Source organism: Microplitis demolitor, chromosome 5 (assembly GCF_026212275.2).
Source record: "Microplitis demolitor isolate Queensland-Clemson2020A chromosome 5, iyMicDemo2.1a, whole genome shotgun sequence".
Classification (NCBI taxonomy): domain Eukaryota; kingdom Metazoa; phylum Arthropoda; class Insecta; order Hymenoptera; family Braconidae; genus Microplitis; species Microplitis demolitor.
This window is the reverse complement of record NC_068549.1, coordinates 20,303,346-20,320,640: the sequence shown is the minus strand read 5'-3', so window position 1 is coordinate 20,320,640 and position 17,295 is coordinate 20,303,346. Positions and strand designations below refer to the sequence as shown.

Genomic DNA, 17,295 nt, shown 5'->3' with positions numbered 1-17,295 from the left:
AAAAAGGCGAAAAAAAAATTTCTGCATATTAGAAAAATTGATCAAATTTAATTATTTTTATGAGCAATTTACATAAAGAAACATTATATTCTACACAATTATTGGATGCAAAAAAAGAAAAAAAATTTTTACTTGTTTTTATCATAAATCAAAAGCCATCGACGTTTTTGACCGAAACTCAATTTTTGAAAAAGTTTAACAAAAAATATTCAAAATAATACTCAATTATGTTTGCAGAAGTAATTTTAGAATTTTTAAATAGCATTTAAAAAATAAACTTTTTTTTTATAAAATTTTGGAGGTACCCCTTTTTACCTACCCTACCCCCTTTTCCCTCCCCCTACTTCTATCAAAAATTTACAATTATCAAATTTCCGATTTATCAGACGTTATTCTACACTAGATTAAAAAAAAAAAACAATTTGAATTATAATATAAATAATTTTAATCGAGCAGTCACGTAGTGACAGATTACGAAATTCGTTAAATTTAAATGAAAAGTATATATGTATAGATATATATGTATAAGGATTAAAGTGTAACTAAAAATTTAACGTGGATGTAATGAAAATCGTGACTGAATTGAAGGACATCGGTACTAAAACATAACATTAACAGACTACAGCAAACAGCAGAGCATGACAATACACAACACAACACCAGTAATGTTTTAAGTGTTCAAGTCAGTGTGGATAGCCGAGTAAATTAGCATAATTACGATTCGGCTCTGATAGGACACACCGTGTATGTGAAAACAAACTCGTGTTGTCCTACGACCTGCTACGTCCGAGTATAATCTGCGCATTGAACTTGTATGCGTGTGCGTGTGTGTTTTATCGAATTTATTTATTTTTTTTACTCGATTACACACACGAAACACTATCGTTATAATATAAACCACGATGCTGTATGCCAGAGGAACAAACTAAACAATCGATACGAGAGGTACGATAAAAAGCCCACCTCGAAGTATTAATTATTTTTTTCATTATAAATACAAACGAAATAATTTATGTTAATTTAAATTAAATCTTAAGAATTTCGAATGAGAAAAAAAATTATTCGCATCTCTTACTGTGGAATATTCATTAATGACTACTAAAATATATTTTATAAATAAATTTAAGTGTCCGTAATAGAACACTTAGAAAATGATTAGATGTCGGTAAAAAAAAAAATTCGTTGTAATTAGGATTCTCGAAAATTTCTAATTCCTGTTATTAAAAAACCATCAGCGATTTAAAAAATCCTAGACCTCTGATATTTTTCAAAGATATAATTTTTGGGCGGAAATTAGGGTGTCAATGACCCGGTAGCTTAGAAGTCAAGAAACTCTAAAATAGAATTTTTTAATTTACTGCAAAAAAAAATTTGTCTTTAATTCTGATGAGTTTTCGGTCGCAGTAAAATTATTAATGAAATTATTTCACAGTGTCAAAAAATAAAGTGATGGAATTTGAGGTTTAATATAAAATTATACTTTTACTGAATACTCTACTCATTTCTGATTTCGAATAGTTTAAATTTAAGTTTGTATATTTGACTTGCTCCGTTGAAATTTAGGTGTCACGGTAAAGTCCCCTAAAATATCATTATTTTATCTAGTGATACTGTATCAGTTTCTAACTGCACGAGAAAAAAAAGCTGTTTCTTGTACGGGTCCTGTAGCTGCTACAGCCCTATTCCTGTGACAGCGACATTTTTTTTTTCAGCGTACTTATCATAAAATTTATAATCGCTCTATTTTATTTTACTCTCACGTTAATTTCTCTCGCGAAATTTAAACAAATTTCGACCTTTTATTTTCTATATTTTAATTATTTAATAGACCTCTTCCTCTGCTAAATTTAAATCCAAATAAATATTAAAAAATATCATTTTCATAAAAATATATAAACAACTAAAAAATATACTGGCATTTATGAATTTTTAACTTTTTTTTTTCTTAATTTATTTTTCTGAGTTCAATGATCGCGGACGAATTTAATGCTTATTATTTTTTTTTTAGCAAATCAATGAATAATTAATTAATTGATAATTAATTTTAATTAGCAACAACAAAAAAAAATCATCAAATTTTTAAATTTTGTGCTTGGTACCTAAAATAATTTTTCCCGAAATTTAACCCCATAAATATACCGAGTAAAAAATCATCATATATGATGATATTTGTGTTTTTTCCTGAATACAGACATCAATAAAAACCAACACGTAAAAAAAAAATTTGCCAGCAATAAATAAAATTTAAAAAATAAACCCATCACAATAATATGATAAAAAATTTCAAAAATAAAAACTCACCATTCCGTGGCATAAACTGACAGAAACGATGGATTTAGGATCACCATCAACGACACCCGTGTAGTAGCATCCCAGCTGGTGACCTGGATGTTCCCACTTAGTTTTGTTTTGACTTGTGTGAGTCACCTTAAATATACAAACATTTTTTTTTATATTTTATTTATTTTTCATTCATAATATATACCAATCATCTAAACGTACTTGTTTACTCATCATAAAAAATAACAACTGAGCAAAAGTTGAACTTTGAAAACACTAAGGGTCCATTCATAAAATACGTCACGCAAAATTTACCCCTTCCCCGTCGTCACATTTTCTGCGATCCCCCTATCAATATTACGTCACCAATAATAGACCCCCCCTGTTATGACGGAAATATATGCATAGAAATATTTATATATTTACTAATATGAAACGAATGACATTCTATTGTAACAAAAAAACAAAAATTTTTAATAAAAATTGAGAGAAAAATTTACAAAATCCCCATATAGCCACTTTAGCTTGAAATTGACAATAATTTGACAATTGAATTTATTGAAATTTGCTGCCCGAATTTGCCGTCAACTTAACCGTTTTTTGACGTCAATTTGTTTACAACTTTTAAAGTGAGCTTGTTAATTAAATTAACTATTAAATTAATTATTATTAAATTGACGTCAAATTATATACCAAGTTGTTAACAAATTGTCGTCAAATACGAAAGTGCCCGAAGTTGAAAATTTGACGAAAAACTCAAGGAAACTTTGATGAGCTGCAAACGTTACGTTTCCTTAGATCCCCAACTCCCCTCGTACGTACGAATGTATTTTATGAACAAAAAATCAATTTTAATTACCTTAATATTTTGCGAAATAAAACTATTGTCATGTTTAAGCTTGAGATGAAATTTTTCACCGAAAGCTGTGAATTCATACTGCGGATGCGGGTCCCAAATTTGGGCATTAGAGTGTCGAAAATGCCCAGTGTGGTGACGTCTCGCATTAGTGGCTTCTGTGGCTGTTAAAAGAAAAAAAAAAAAACAATATAATTCTATAAACTTTTAGCTGTTTAATTTTTTTTGTCAATCAGTCATCGTATTATGATCGTTAATACCCGTCTGAAAGTTGTGCTGGTGAATAAACACAAAGAGCTTGTATTCATAATCTTATGTAGGTTTCACCGATGTAAGAAATAGGCGTATGATTAATTATGGATCGCAGACACGTCCGTTAAAAAATTAAGAATAGAAATACATAAATAAATAAATAAAAAAAATTGAAGCTTAAACTTAAGTGAGTTCGGAATAATAATTATTTAAATAATATTGATGAGGTGTAGGCAGTTTAAATATTATATGACGTTTTAAATATATGTAAGGCAATTTGAATGACCAGTGAGCAGTAACAAATGGGAATTGATTTGATCGATAAGACAGTTTACTGCGATTACTAAAGTACTTCCTGGATGCGATAAGTAATGACTGACAAGACAATTGATACATATAATTACACATCCATTGCCGTTTCGATCGTTGCATCTATTAATTTATGCATTTTAGATTTAATCAATTTTTATTTATTTATTCATTAGTTCTTTTTCTTAATTGAAGAAATAGTAAAGTGCGTAGCAAGGGATTAACAAGACGACCAGACGAGGGTAAAGTTGACTGCCCGATCTGGCGGCCAGGGTTGACATCACCCAGTCTGAAATTTTATTTTATTTTATGCCACGTACTAATTTTCTTAGTTTACTTGCACTGATACTGAAGTTTTAATAACTGGAGCAGTCGAATCAGACAAATTTCTGACTAAAAGAGCGGCAAAAAAGAATTTGAATGTTAAACATCAATATTTGAAGAATTTAATGAGAAAAATAGGTTAGGACGCATTGTCTAGAAATTTATGTTATGCGCATGCGCGCTGAAATTCTCGCGCACATTTTTTCGCGCCATTTTCAGAATTCAAATTTCATTCAATTCGAAAACTCGTTGATAGAAATTTCCTACCGCGAAAAAGTAATTCTATATATCGACGTTTAAGTTCTCGGATTTAAATTTTTTCCCGGGGAAATTTTCGATTATTTTACTCTAGAAAGGGTTTAAAAATATCGTTGAATGATTATCCGCAGCTATAATCTACAAAATTAATCAATCGATAGATCGAAGGGATGCCCAGAGAATTTCCATGTGTCTGTGGAGGTTCTGAGACTAATTCAAATTTTCCCGCCAATATTTTAAATTATTTTACACTGGAAAGGCTTCAAAAATACGTGGGATTATAATCAGTGGCAGAAAAAAAAGTAATCCCGACCCTTACAAAGATTAAAATTAATTTTAAACATAATTATTATACGAGTATTGCTGAAAAGTAATTTGTGTATATCTCCGTAAACTAAAGTCGATCTGTATTTTAAAATAAACTGGTGGTTGTGACCTCGAATCACCCGAGACGATTTAAAAATTAAATCAATTTAAAACCACAATAATAAATATTCATTAAATCAACAGATTATAAGTTTTTATAATTTAAACTCACGTGGATCTTCGTACTGATTATAACTTATCTTCATAGGTATGACGTATTCAATGTCGCCATTAGTCTTAGGCAGAAGATCATCTTTCCATCGTGAATTTTCTTGCTGGGAATTGACATCTGGATCGGGTACTACTGAAACATTAATTAATAAAATAAAGAATTGAATATTAAGATTTAAATTTTAAAAAATATTTAATCAGTTATCATACTGACGACCGATAATGAAATGTGATAATTATAAAAATATAATAAACAGCGTGTATTTTATGATTTAAATAAAAATCTCACTTGTATATACATAAGTAATATAAATTATAAATTACCAATAACGGAAATGATAACAATTTAATATATAAACTTATGTTAATTTTTTAATTTTATTTTAACACACACTCTCATACTCAATTACTATTAATAAACATGTTTTAACTTTCATCAGTCGGTTATCAGTCTTGCGCAAAATTACACGCAATTAACGAGAATTATTTTTTTATTTATTGACTAGTAGGTTTTTATTTTTTTTGTCATATATCTCATTAAAATACCTGTGCTAATTATTTTAATCAACGTTAATTAATTGATTATTAATAGTTGAGTTAAATCTGTTGGAAGAATTACGTAATTTTTTTCCCGGCCTTTCTTTTTATCTTTTAGCGGCTGTATTATCGAAATTATTGACCCTACGGCATTTCTTGTTGAAACAAAAGTTGTAGGTACTTTAATTTCCTACAACTTTGGTCCTAATAAAATTTACCGCAAGATCAATAGTTTAAAAGTTACAGCCATTTAATGAGTTACATAAATTTTTCAAGAGTAATTTTGTTTTTTAACTTTAATAGAACTCTATCTCCTAAACTATCGGTCTTATGATATTTTTTATAAGGACAAAAGTTGTAGGAAATTCAATTTCCTACAAATTTGGTATCGTTAAAATTCACCGTAAGATCAATAGTTTAAAAGTTATAGCCGTTTAAAGAATCAGGTTGCTAAAAAAAAAATTAACGCTTGTTAATATTTTTTTTTAATTGACCCACGTCGTAAATAAACGAATCGATGATTAAAAAAAATTTATAATAATGCTAATAATAGATTAATAATGCTGATAAAACAGTAGTGTCCTTGACTTCTGACATCTGAGAAGCCTGAGAAGAATTGAAACGGAATCTTTTGTCGGATCCCGAAGACAAAAAGGAAATAAAAAATTTTTGTTATTTAAATCGCCTCGGGGTAGATTTAAAATTCTTTTCCTTGTTTTTTTAAAAAAAAAGTTCAATATTATCATTATTACTTATTTATTATTTTTTACTTTTATTTTGTTGACCACTCGATACCTGTGCAGATTTCTCTTCCTGGTAACGATGAAGAAGCTCTCGTAAATCCCCTCGAGGTGACTATTCACACGATACAACAACATCACCACAATATTTTCTGCACCATTAATCTTTATTACAGTCAGCTAAACACTGTCACTAAATACTTATATATATATATACGTAACCTCTGATATATATCAATATTTAAAATAAAAAATTAATTTCACAGCGACAAAGAAATTGTTCCCATTAATTGGAATTTATTTTTCACTTCAGAAATTCGCTCTATCATACGACCAATTACAATTTTTGTCACCAATGTCCGATCAATTATATCGATTTTCATAAAAATCTATCAATTTTTCATTTCTTCTCATAAAATTGTCATCAATTTAATACCGACTTTAGTACTATTGCGAAATTTGTCAGTTTCTGTGCCGATTTCATGAGAAAATTATGTAAATTCTGTCACTGATAACAACAAATTTGTTACCGATTTCGTCGACTCGAGCATCGATCTCGCCGATTTTTATATCGTAAAGCCTAAAAAATATTATAGTTACAGTGTTATATTGATATCGATCTGATAAAAATCCGTTATCGGTGATCAGGAAATAAATATAAACAGCATTTACATAAAAACCGTATACGAGAAGTCTGCAGAATCTAGAGTCTAGATGTTCATTGACTTGACTCTGATCAGCGGAGACGTATTTCTAGGAATGAAAGTATCCTGTGGAAATAAACTCAATAGCAATCATTGGTGATACGTGTGTTTCTTTTAACACATAATATACTCGGTGGGATCAAAATGACCACTAACTTCGAGAATATATATATATATATATATATATATATATATATATATATATATATATATATATATATATAAGGAGATATGTATGTGAATATGTATCGGTAAATAATGTACGTAGAGGTGAGTGAGTGCAACTAAACAGCTTCTTTGGTGCATATATTCAATAGCCACTTACGAAGCTTACGACGTGCAACCTATGGTTATTATGCTGACAGCCACTGTCCGACCAACCGTCAAGGATCCGTATATAACGTATTTGCATTGAATTATATACACACGTATGGCCTTTGGTTAGAAAATTTACGCATTACATTATTGTTAGTAAACAAATTTCACACTTATATCAATTTACCGCGTGATGAGAATCTATGAAAAAATATGACGAGCTCACTTATTTGTTTTTTATGTGATTATGTTTATTAATGTCATTAGGAGCTGCAATAAAGAGTCACTAGGCGATTTGATATTATCTTCAACATTGGTTTTAATGTTTTTTTAATGTTGACAAAATTGGAATCACCATAGTGATCAGCGATGAAGCACATAAAGGCAGATAAAGCTGTCTTTAATTTTTGTGAAAAATAATCCGCAACTTTGCTCTTGTTAGGAATAACCCATTACAATAACAACGATTTTTGTTCATTATGATGTCCTCAGTAGAAGAAACCTAAAAAAAGTCCTGAGAAAAAATTCATTTTCGATTTCAGACCCATATGAAGATTGGGTGAAGATGGGTGAACATGGGTGAGGATCAGGCTATCTTATGAAGAGTGACCCCTAGTTTTTTTCTGTCGGAATTAAATTATCACACCTTTAACGTTTTTCGTTCATTACTATGTCCTTTTATTTTTCTATTGCCAAAAATAAGTGTATTCGACTGTTTAAACATTATATCCCTTATTACCAACATCTAAATAATCGCACAATCAGCAGTGACAAATTACCCTAATCACTCTAATAAATGAACATTTTAATCACACTCCATTAAACAGAAAACCACTTAAACCATAAAAATTTGTTATCTCAACGATACTAAACTTACATCGCTCAACCAATTTTTTTCACAACAATGTCTTTAACATTTCCCCCATTCCACGTTATAAATCATTACCGCTATCTCTCATTAAAAAAATTTTGACACATCATGGTCGTAACTAGAAAGCCATAGAAAATTGTGAAATCTCTATTTCCGACACAAAATAAATCTTTATCACAATCATTCACAATAACTTGTTAAATATTATTTATTATTGACAACTGAGGTCAGTAAATATCAACAGAACATTAACGATTTTAAAAATACTCGACAAAAAATAAATTCACTCTGCAATAGTTCTTTCTCATTGTCTACTAAAATGTCAGACATTAAAAATTCAAAAAACTTAATGACTAATCGCAGGTAAAATATCATTTCTATTAGCGCAACAAATACTTTTTAGGTTAATTATCAATTTCAATAATAATGCTTATGATAATAAAATAAATTATTATCATAAATGGGAAGTAATGGTAATGGTAATGAGATGGATTTTAATCGTACACAATTTAAAAGCGAGAGAAATGGCCTTTCAGTTAACAGACTGATATCATGCGAGTTTCGAGTCTTAGGTCAGGGTTATATACTCTTGATGTATGATGAATTCTTAAGTTGACTGGTCAAACATGATTACCAGTATGATTCAACGTATATATCATGATAAGTTGGCTTTAATAATGCGAATAAATATTTTTATAATTTATTATGCAGTAATTGTTTTTTTACAATTAGTAACTAACCCGAAAAAAAAATTTTACGCTGTGAAAAAACTCTAATCATTTTTACGATGTCACATAAGGACGATTCTTATATTGACGGGCTAATTTTTTATATGCAGCCATAAATTAGAAATTTTCATGTCAACAAATTGATTTTGTCTATGACGTATACACAAAAAAATGGTTTTTTTTGTCGCGAAAAATTTTTACTTGTCCTAAGAAATCTTTTGCACTATAAAATGAAAACGAAAATTTTATTGCGATAAAAAAATTTCTTGCGTTAAGAAATCCATTTTTTCTGTGTAGGAAATATTATTATTTTGAGAAAAATTTCTAGGTAAGTACAAAAATAATTACAGTTGCATGGAAAAATTTCTGTATAGTAAAGGAAACTATGACGACATGAGAAACAATTTATTGAAATCAAAGAAATTTACTTTTTTCAAAAATTCGGTAACCGTCTATAGAAAAGGATCAAAAATGATAATTAACCAGGACAGACATTAACCAAGGCCGATTTTCAAATTTTTAATATCAGAAATAGTCTTTAATTTCGCTCTATATCTTTCAACAGAAGAATAACTTCTCAGTCAGGATGATGTCACAGTAATTTGCACTGTGTGACTGAAGTCTTTAGATTCCGACTCGGGTTGACTTAAAATGTTTAAATATTGACAGTAATTTTGAAGAATAGTAATATTTGTTTACTAATCATGGTAATTTTTTACTAAAAATTTCATTTTATTTTCAAATGCAATAACTATTTTTTGAGCTCTATTAATTTTCGTCGAAAAAAAAATTAGAAAACACAATTTTTTTTTCTAAAGTGAATTCATAATGAATAATTAGTAAAAAGCAATAAAATGGTTTATTACTGATGAATATAAATGAATAACGATCAACATGTTGATTAGTCCAATGAACTTACTATCAACGAGGAATTAAATTTTTTTCTTCGTGATACCGAAGTACAGCTTTAAATTTCTATTAAATCATTTTATAACTATTTAATTATATTTTATTGGTTTCAGTAATTTTTTTCGAGTCAAATAATTATAACTGGTTAGAAACGAACAAAGTTAAATAATGACTAAAGCACAAGAAGAAATAATAAAGAAACATGTTTATTTTATTTTAAATTATCTAGCCAACTCTTGTTACAGAGATGTTTTGTAAATATCTGACTCATGTCACGTTTTATTGTGTAGTACGCGCCAAGAACAAAAGAATTATTTAATGAATAATTACTGGATTAAAAAATTAATTATTCATTGAAATTAACTTTTAAATGTTTATATTTCAACTTAGCGCTTTGGACTTTAAATATATATTTATTTATTAATTTAATTGGTCACAATGAAAAATTTATGATTTTTTTAAATCAATGAATTGTTTGAATTCAATATAAATTTATTAATTCGATTTAATGGTAGTTAGATATCTACTTTAAAATTTATTAAAACTGTACGAGTGATAAATTAGTACATTACGTATCTACACAGAAGCCTAAGGTATCGCAACCCAAGTAAGTGAGGCTAAAAATGCAAGTTTTGATGCCCTACTGCCTTTTCGTGGTGCGATTACGATTTTTGTCACACCAGGATAGAAAGATCAATTAAAATTAAAATAAATAGTACATTATAATGTACTATTTATTTTAATGTATACATCGAGGGAGAAATTTAGGGCATTTCGACCCTCGAATATAACGGCGAATACACCGGTTAGCCCGTGGCGCCCAAGTAGAAAAATTGGACCTCAATTTGAATTCAAATTTACGCGGCAAACGAATTGTAAAAATTAATTTTTATAGAAAAGGATATTTTGCGGTTCAATTTGATAATTTATTAAATGATAACTTTTGGATGTCAAATGAGAAATTTTGATTATTTTGTAATGAACTATTAATTATTTAAGTAGTTAAAAATTTAGTTAACAGTTCTTAGATTTTTTCTTCGAGCTCGCAATTAAATGCCCCAAAAAAAGTCAAAAATTAAATTTGACGTCTATATTTTTTTTAAAAAATAAATTTCATATCCAAAAGTAATTTTTATGAAAAATATAAACACGTTATACTAAATTTTTGATATTTTCGATGCAAAAAAAAAACTGCTCATTTTTAAAAAAATATATGATTTTAATAACATAATTTCTTGTTAATTCAAATAATAATTTATGAGATTACAGACTTAGATATCAACATTTGACATAAATAATTTATGCTCTCATATAAATTAATATAAATGAAATCTATGTAATGAATATAAAAATATTGTACATAATTATAAAAATTCTATGGAATTATATCTTTAAATCTGACGTTCGTATCTAAACAAAAAAAAATACAAAGTATATAATTAAAAGATCGACATTAATTACTTGCACGTGATAATTCTATCAAGTGAATCTTATTAATAATAATAACAGTACTAAAAAAAAATTCTCCGATCTCATGAATCGCGACTAGAGGTTTTATGCAATAGATCAATTATCACATAAAGTAAAAAAAATTAAAGTGTAAGAAAAAAATAATGAGAAAAATGTTAAATTAAACAGCATTTGAAATATAACATGTTATCGTCCTTGACGTCAACTTAACGGCACCTTTTTTACGCATGACTGAGCCCTTCTAACAAACTATTCACAGCACTTAAGCTATTTTTCCACTAAGTTGTTATTACTACTATTATTATCATTATCATTATCATTGCTATCATCATTATTGTTAAACGGATTTAAGTGCTGCCCAAGCGAAATTGTAATGCGCGCAAACTATTAACTCTTAATGATTCATCAATTCCTTTATAATACTCAGCTAAGACAGAACGTGTAATTCAAAGTTAAATTACAAGTCATTTTGTTCCATAATATTTTTACAGCTCATTTAAAATAAGAAAAATTTTAATGGACACTCGAATTTTTTTCAGTAGATAAAGGCTGTCAATTAAAATTTTTTATTTTACGATCTTGTTCAATGACGAGTGATCAAAAATATTTAATGACAATTGAGTCACCAAAAAATTTGTCAAGTCATATGGAGGCGTTATTGTTGACTAATAAATTTATTCAAAATTAATTTCACATCAAAATTGAATACTTAATTTAGACTGACGTTAAAGATACGTCGTATTTTTTTTCTGCCCTTTTTCATTTTTACTAGAGTCAAAAAAAAAAAAAAAACATTTAGTCTAGATCTTATCAATTTAAAAAGTTTTAATTTATAAGGGCCGAAATTAAATCAAATGAATTTTTTTTTATCGTGTCAAATTCTGTCTCATAAATTTCCTTTTCTTGTTGCTGATAAATCGGTACAGGTAAAAAATACAAAGCTGATGAATTTTTGTGGTTTTTCTAAAGTGCTGTCAAGCAAAAAAAATAATCTAACATTAGCTTTGAAAGTTTCTTTAATTTAAATATTTAAAATTAGTAACTTCTAACTAAGACTGAAAAGAAAAATAAACCAATAATGAGGTTTAATTTTTTTAATTAATTAATTAAATTAATTAATGTGTTTGCTCATTAAAATTATTATTCATAAATCTATGATAATATTAAGAGATTTATTTATTTTTTGAATTGCATATAGTAGAGAATCGCGATTTAATTGAAGTCCCCCAGGGCGTGTTCGACGCGCCATCGAGACTCCTGATCTGTCGAGATAACACGCGACGAAGATGAGTGGAAGAGGAAATTCTTCCTGTCACATAATTCACCAGTACAGGGAATATATGTATATTTGTCTATATATACCGTATGCAAGATGTTTACAAATATCTTTTATGCGGAAGTTTAAGATACGTTATTTCAATTAATCATTTTTTTATAGAAATTTTTGTTGGAAAAAATTTTTTTTATTGTAAAATTAAAAATTGTTTATTATTGTTGCAGGTAAATAAAATAAATATGATCGCTAACTTTGGTTTCGCGGATGCTAAACGACTTTCCCAGTTAATCTGTCACCGTCAGAAATAAACAAATTGGACACACATGAAAGCCAACCCGGAATTTCCCGGATGTTGAGCATCGTATGCACTGGTGTATCCAGATGTATAAATACTGTTAAGTGTTAATTCCCATGACAATAATGTAAATATTATTTTTTAGTGTCATCTTGGCACTCTGTTACTATTTCAGAGCATGGAAGTTTTTTTAAATTTACTTACGAAAATAAATTTTTTTTTTTAGAAAGAGTTGGGTCCGTCAAAAAATTAAAAGGATCATTTATTTGTCTTTTGATAAATTACTTTAATTTTTAAGTCTTGAATTAAAATTTGCGTAAAAAAAAACTGTAATATGAAAAATTTCTACTCGAGATTGTTTTTGTTTAAATTTATTTTGAAAAGTTAGAAATCAGAAAAATCAAGCCAAAAAAAAATAAATTTAATTTCTAATATCATTTTTGAAAAATATAAAATTAGCATCTTATAGTTGCATTTTCGAGATATTTTTTATTTATCGAAATTTTGACTTTTTTAAAATTTTCCAATTTTAACTGAAATTCATTTCTCGTGAAAATTAAAAATTTTTCTTTGTTTTTTTTTTTTTTTATTTTAAAGCTCTCTCTTAATGAAAACGTTTTTTTTGAAGCCTCGACTTTTTCATAAGAAAAATTTTCCATCAATAAAAAAATGAATCAATGAATAAATAAACATGATAAAAAAATTTTTAAATAAATAAAGAAATAAGATCGCCCATAAAGTACCACAATTTAAATAAGCTCACAACAATATAAAAATTTTTCCGCTTGTTGAAACAATTAAAATAACGATTATTAAAAATAAAGAAAGAGTTAAAACTTTTGTTAGCTCGCGACAGTTTTCCTGCGTCATCGAGTTCGTGTCACAAGCTGTTCTCATTTCTCGGCTATAATATGGATAAACACAATCATTGAATTTACTCCATACATGCAAACAAACAAACAAAGTGCAGCTTATTACACCAACCATCGAATAAAAAGTCGACGTGTAATAAAAAAAATTATAATGATTATAGGGATATAAAATAAACAGAATTGCGTTATCAAAAGCGTTAAGTTATTCATACTCATATATATATATATATATATATATATATATATATATATATATATTAATAAGTAATGTATAGAATATTGTTGAAGAAATATGAGTGCATAGAGAAGAAAAGCGACAGTATTATACTAATATACTAAAAGTCGCGACACTAATAATGTAACGGAAATCCAAACATTGATATTTATATATTTGTATATTAATATGATTATTATTGTTAGTTATTACTATTATTATATCTATATTTGTATTTATTACAAAAGAACTGCTATATTAGTTATTGTATTGCATTGTATTGTGCTGTATATACACAAGTCACGATAGTAACTTAAGTATATATCGACAAATGAAATCAACTGTGACATTCGATGAATGACTCGTAAATTTATTATACATTCATAGGTACTTAAGTACTGTATTATTGCCACGCCTTTACACTTTTCTTCTCACTGTTACCTTTTAAACTTGGGTACTTTTTTTTTTTTTTTTTTTTTTTTTTTTTTTTTTTTATTATTATCAACTTTTAATCTATTGATATTTCCAGTCTTTGAACCAGTAGTTTTTAAATTTTTTGTCACGAAGATACTACTAAATATTCGGCTTTTTAAATATTGAAATTTGAATAGTTTGAGGACGAGTAGATAAGGCTGAAGGTATGAAAAAAGTTATGGTTTTTTTTTATATTTGACATGAATGCTAATTTTCAGGTGAATAGATGATTAATTACTTGAGTCAAATTTTGAGAAACATTTTTTTTTATTGTCATTTTTTTAAAATTATATAATTTTGGAGTGACGTATCGAATTTATAATAGTGTCTAAACTCAAAAATTTCAAATTAATTTTTGATCGCTAAAAGTGAAAGTTATTTTTTTAAAAATATATAGAGTAGTAAAAAAATATTGTCGATAATGATATTTATATTATTCATATATTCTTTGATCTAATTAATATTTATATCAACCCAATAAAAATTCTATATTTGGATATGAACGAATAAATTTTTGTCATAATGAAATCAATTATCACGAAAAAAATCACGAGTCAATTAAATTTGTGTCTGAGTTATAAAATATATTTAAATTCACTAAACTTTTTTTTTATAACTAATTTTTCCAGAGCTACAACTATTGATACTAATATCATTTTTTTTTTTTTTATGTCATTCATTAATCACCCACAGATTTTTTTTTTCTCATGATTTGTTAATGATATTATGACAGAAACATTCGTAATATCACGAAAATAATCAGCATGCAATAATTATTTTTCATTTATTTATTTTTTTTTCAAGTCAATTTATCCTTCTCCTGTCTATCAGAAAAATCGATTCAATATATTGATAATTTTAGCATTTGCAATCACACGTGTATACATAAAACGATATATATATTTATATATCAAGATGTATATAATAAACATAGTGTTGCATTGACATTCAAGTGTTTTATTAAATCAAAAGACTATGAATAAATTTATATGTATATATATTTATAAATATATTACAATGACTTAAAAAGTCTGTTCCTTTACCCTTAAATAACAATATTTATATATTTAAAATTTATTTATTTATCCTTTGGCTTTAAACTACTCAAGTTGAATGTTAAACGAGCTGCAACATTTGACCTCATCTTATAAGTATTAAAAGAGTTCAGAGATTATCGACCGGATTTTTATTAGTCTGATCACCGGTTCAGTAACTCGAAATTTGCACTTTGGAATCGATTTAAATTAACCCTCCACAATAATAAAAACTCCAGATATTTATTTTATTTTTTAAAATAAAATTTTGTTTAGAGAAAAAAAAAAGTTGACGGATCGAGGATGTTGGCTGGGATCGGTGAGTCAGCGTCGGTCTCCAGACCCCGGCTGGTCATGAGTGAAGCTTGAAAATCAGTTTGGCATATTTGTTTATAATTCGAAATGGAAGTCGTTATTTTATTTTATTTGTATGCCACGAATCACTTTGAAATCGCATGAGTGCAATTTTAAAACAGAGAAGGAGGTTTATGCTCCACCGGCACGTACGTACGATGCACTTGTGGGGAAAACGATTAAATATACACAAATTGGTCCAGGGTCAGATTTATAAATATTATTAATAACAGTTTTTTTTCCATTCTCTGAGCTTTCTTTGATATTCAGTTGCTACAATAATAATTAATGGATAATTAATTGTTTATTTAAAGTCATTAGGAGGAATATTTTTTAAACATTGATAAGCCGATTCAAAGTGGATATCGCGGTTCAATGATAATTTGTTATTTTAAATTTTTAGCTGTAGTTTTATGTTATTAATTCGTCCGTTATAAAATATAAGAACCTTCGGATGTCCGATGCTTGTTTTTAATAAAAGTTAATATTTTCTAAAATATGTAAATGTTTATAAGAAAATTTGGCAAAAACAGTTCGGTCAAATTTAAACGGCGGTTCATTTCAAATTTTCAAATCAAAAAATTTATCAAAGTTATGATGGATAATTTCAAAAATTTGTAGTTCGTATTCATAACGCGAAATATCAGAATTTTTGACGAAAAAAATTCAAACCTAAATATGATTTTAGTTGCACACAAATTTATATGGACTTGTATTCAAAAATTTATATTTTTGGATCCTACGAATAGGATAGAAGTACCATTTGTGGCCACTGTTCTATTTTTGGACATTTGATACCTTATTTTGATTAAAAAAAAGTGTAAAGTCAAATTATCATTTCAATAGTGGGATAAAAGTATCTTTTAAAATTTTTCAAAAATTAATTATGATACTGCGTCTTTTACAAATTATTTTATTATAATTTTTCAAGTGTCCAAAACTGGCCCTAAAGTGACCAAAAACTGTACCTCTACCCTATTCTTGAAAATTGATGATTAATTTCTTAGAATTGATAACATACTTTTTAAAAATAGATTTTTCAAAATATGACTGGTTCAAAATTTATATGAAAGTTAAAAAATATGTTCTCAATTTTCAAAATAAAATAGTCAAAAAATTCAAAGTATGTCTCTATTAAAAAAAATCAATCTTAGATCAGCCATTTTATTTTTTAATCAAAAACATCATTAATGTGTCATTTAATAACAGAATTGAACGGTTCAAAAAATTGAAAAAAAAATTTTGACAAGGGAATAAAACTTTGAAGTTTTCCATGATAAAAAAATATTGAATAAGAAATTGAATAGTAAATTCCAAAAAAATTTGCAGTAAAATGCATTTAATAACACATTCACGCTTCGATTACTTATCAACTCACGTTTCATAAATTTTTTTAGTATATTCATTTACAATAATTCAAAATTAGTATTACAAGCGAAAAATATTTGATAAATGTTTATTTTAAGAATATTAGTTAATATATTCTTACAACACTAATTTAAAATGAATAATTCAATTGTCGGATGTAAGAAGCGTCCGTACAATAGAAAGTCGCCGGTTCGAATCCACCTTACGGTTATTTTTAAAAAAATACATATATTTTTATTCATAAATTTACTGAAATATTACTTTAATAAGTCCATTAATCAATCAATACCTAATTTCACACCTTTGGAATCACATTTT

At 27.3% G+C, this 17,295-nt stretch overlaps 1 protein-coding gene across 5 annotated transcripts in view; it reads right to left on the bottom strand.

The window, feature by feature from the left end:
- The window catches only part of LOC103579449 (A disintegrin and metalloproteinase with thrombospondin motifs gon-1), a 122,444-nt gene that overhangs the window by 92,376 nt on the left and 12,773 nt on the right, over positions 1 to 17,295 (bottom strand). For 3 of the 5 annotated variants that reach the window (XM_053739038.1, XM_053739037.1, XM_053739035.1), the window contains 3 exons: positions 4,818 to 4,949; positions 3,140 to 3,300; positions 2,302 to 2,427 (listed from right to left, as the gene is read on the bottom strand). In XM_053739038.1, coding sequence (XP_053595013.1) covers positions 2,302 to 2,427; positions 3,140 to 3,300; positions 4,818 to 4,851 — 321 coding nt within the window. In that variant the 5' untranslated portion in view covers positions 4,852 to 4,949. The remainder of the gene's footprint in view (positions 1 to 2,301; positions 2,428 to 3,139; positions 3,301 to 4,817; positions 4,950 to 17,295) is intronic. The other 2 variants (XM_053739039.1, XM_053739036.1) reach the window with 1 other exon arrangement.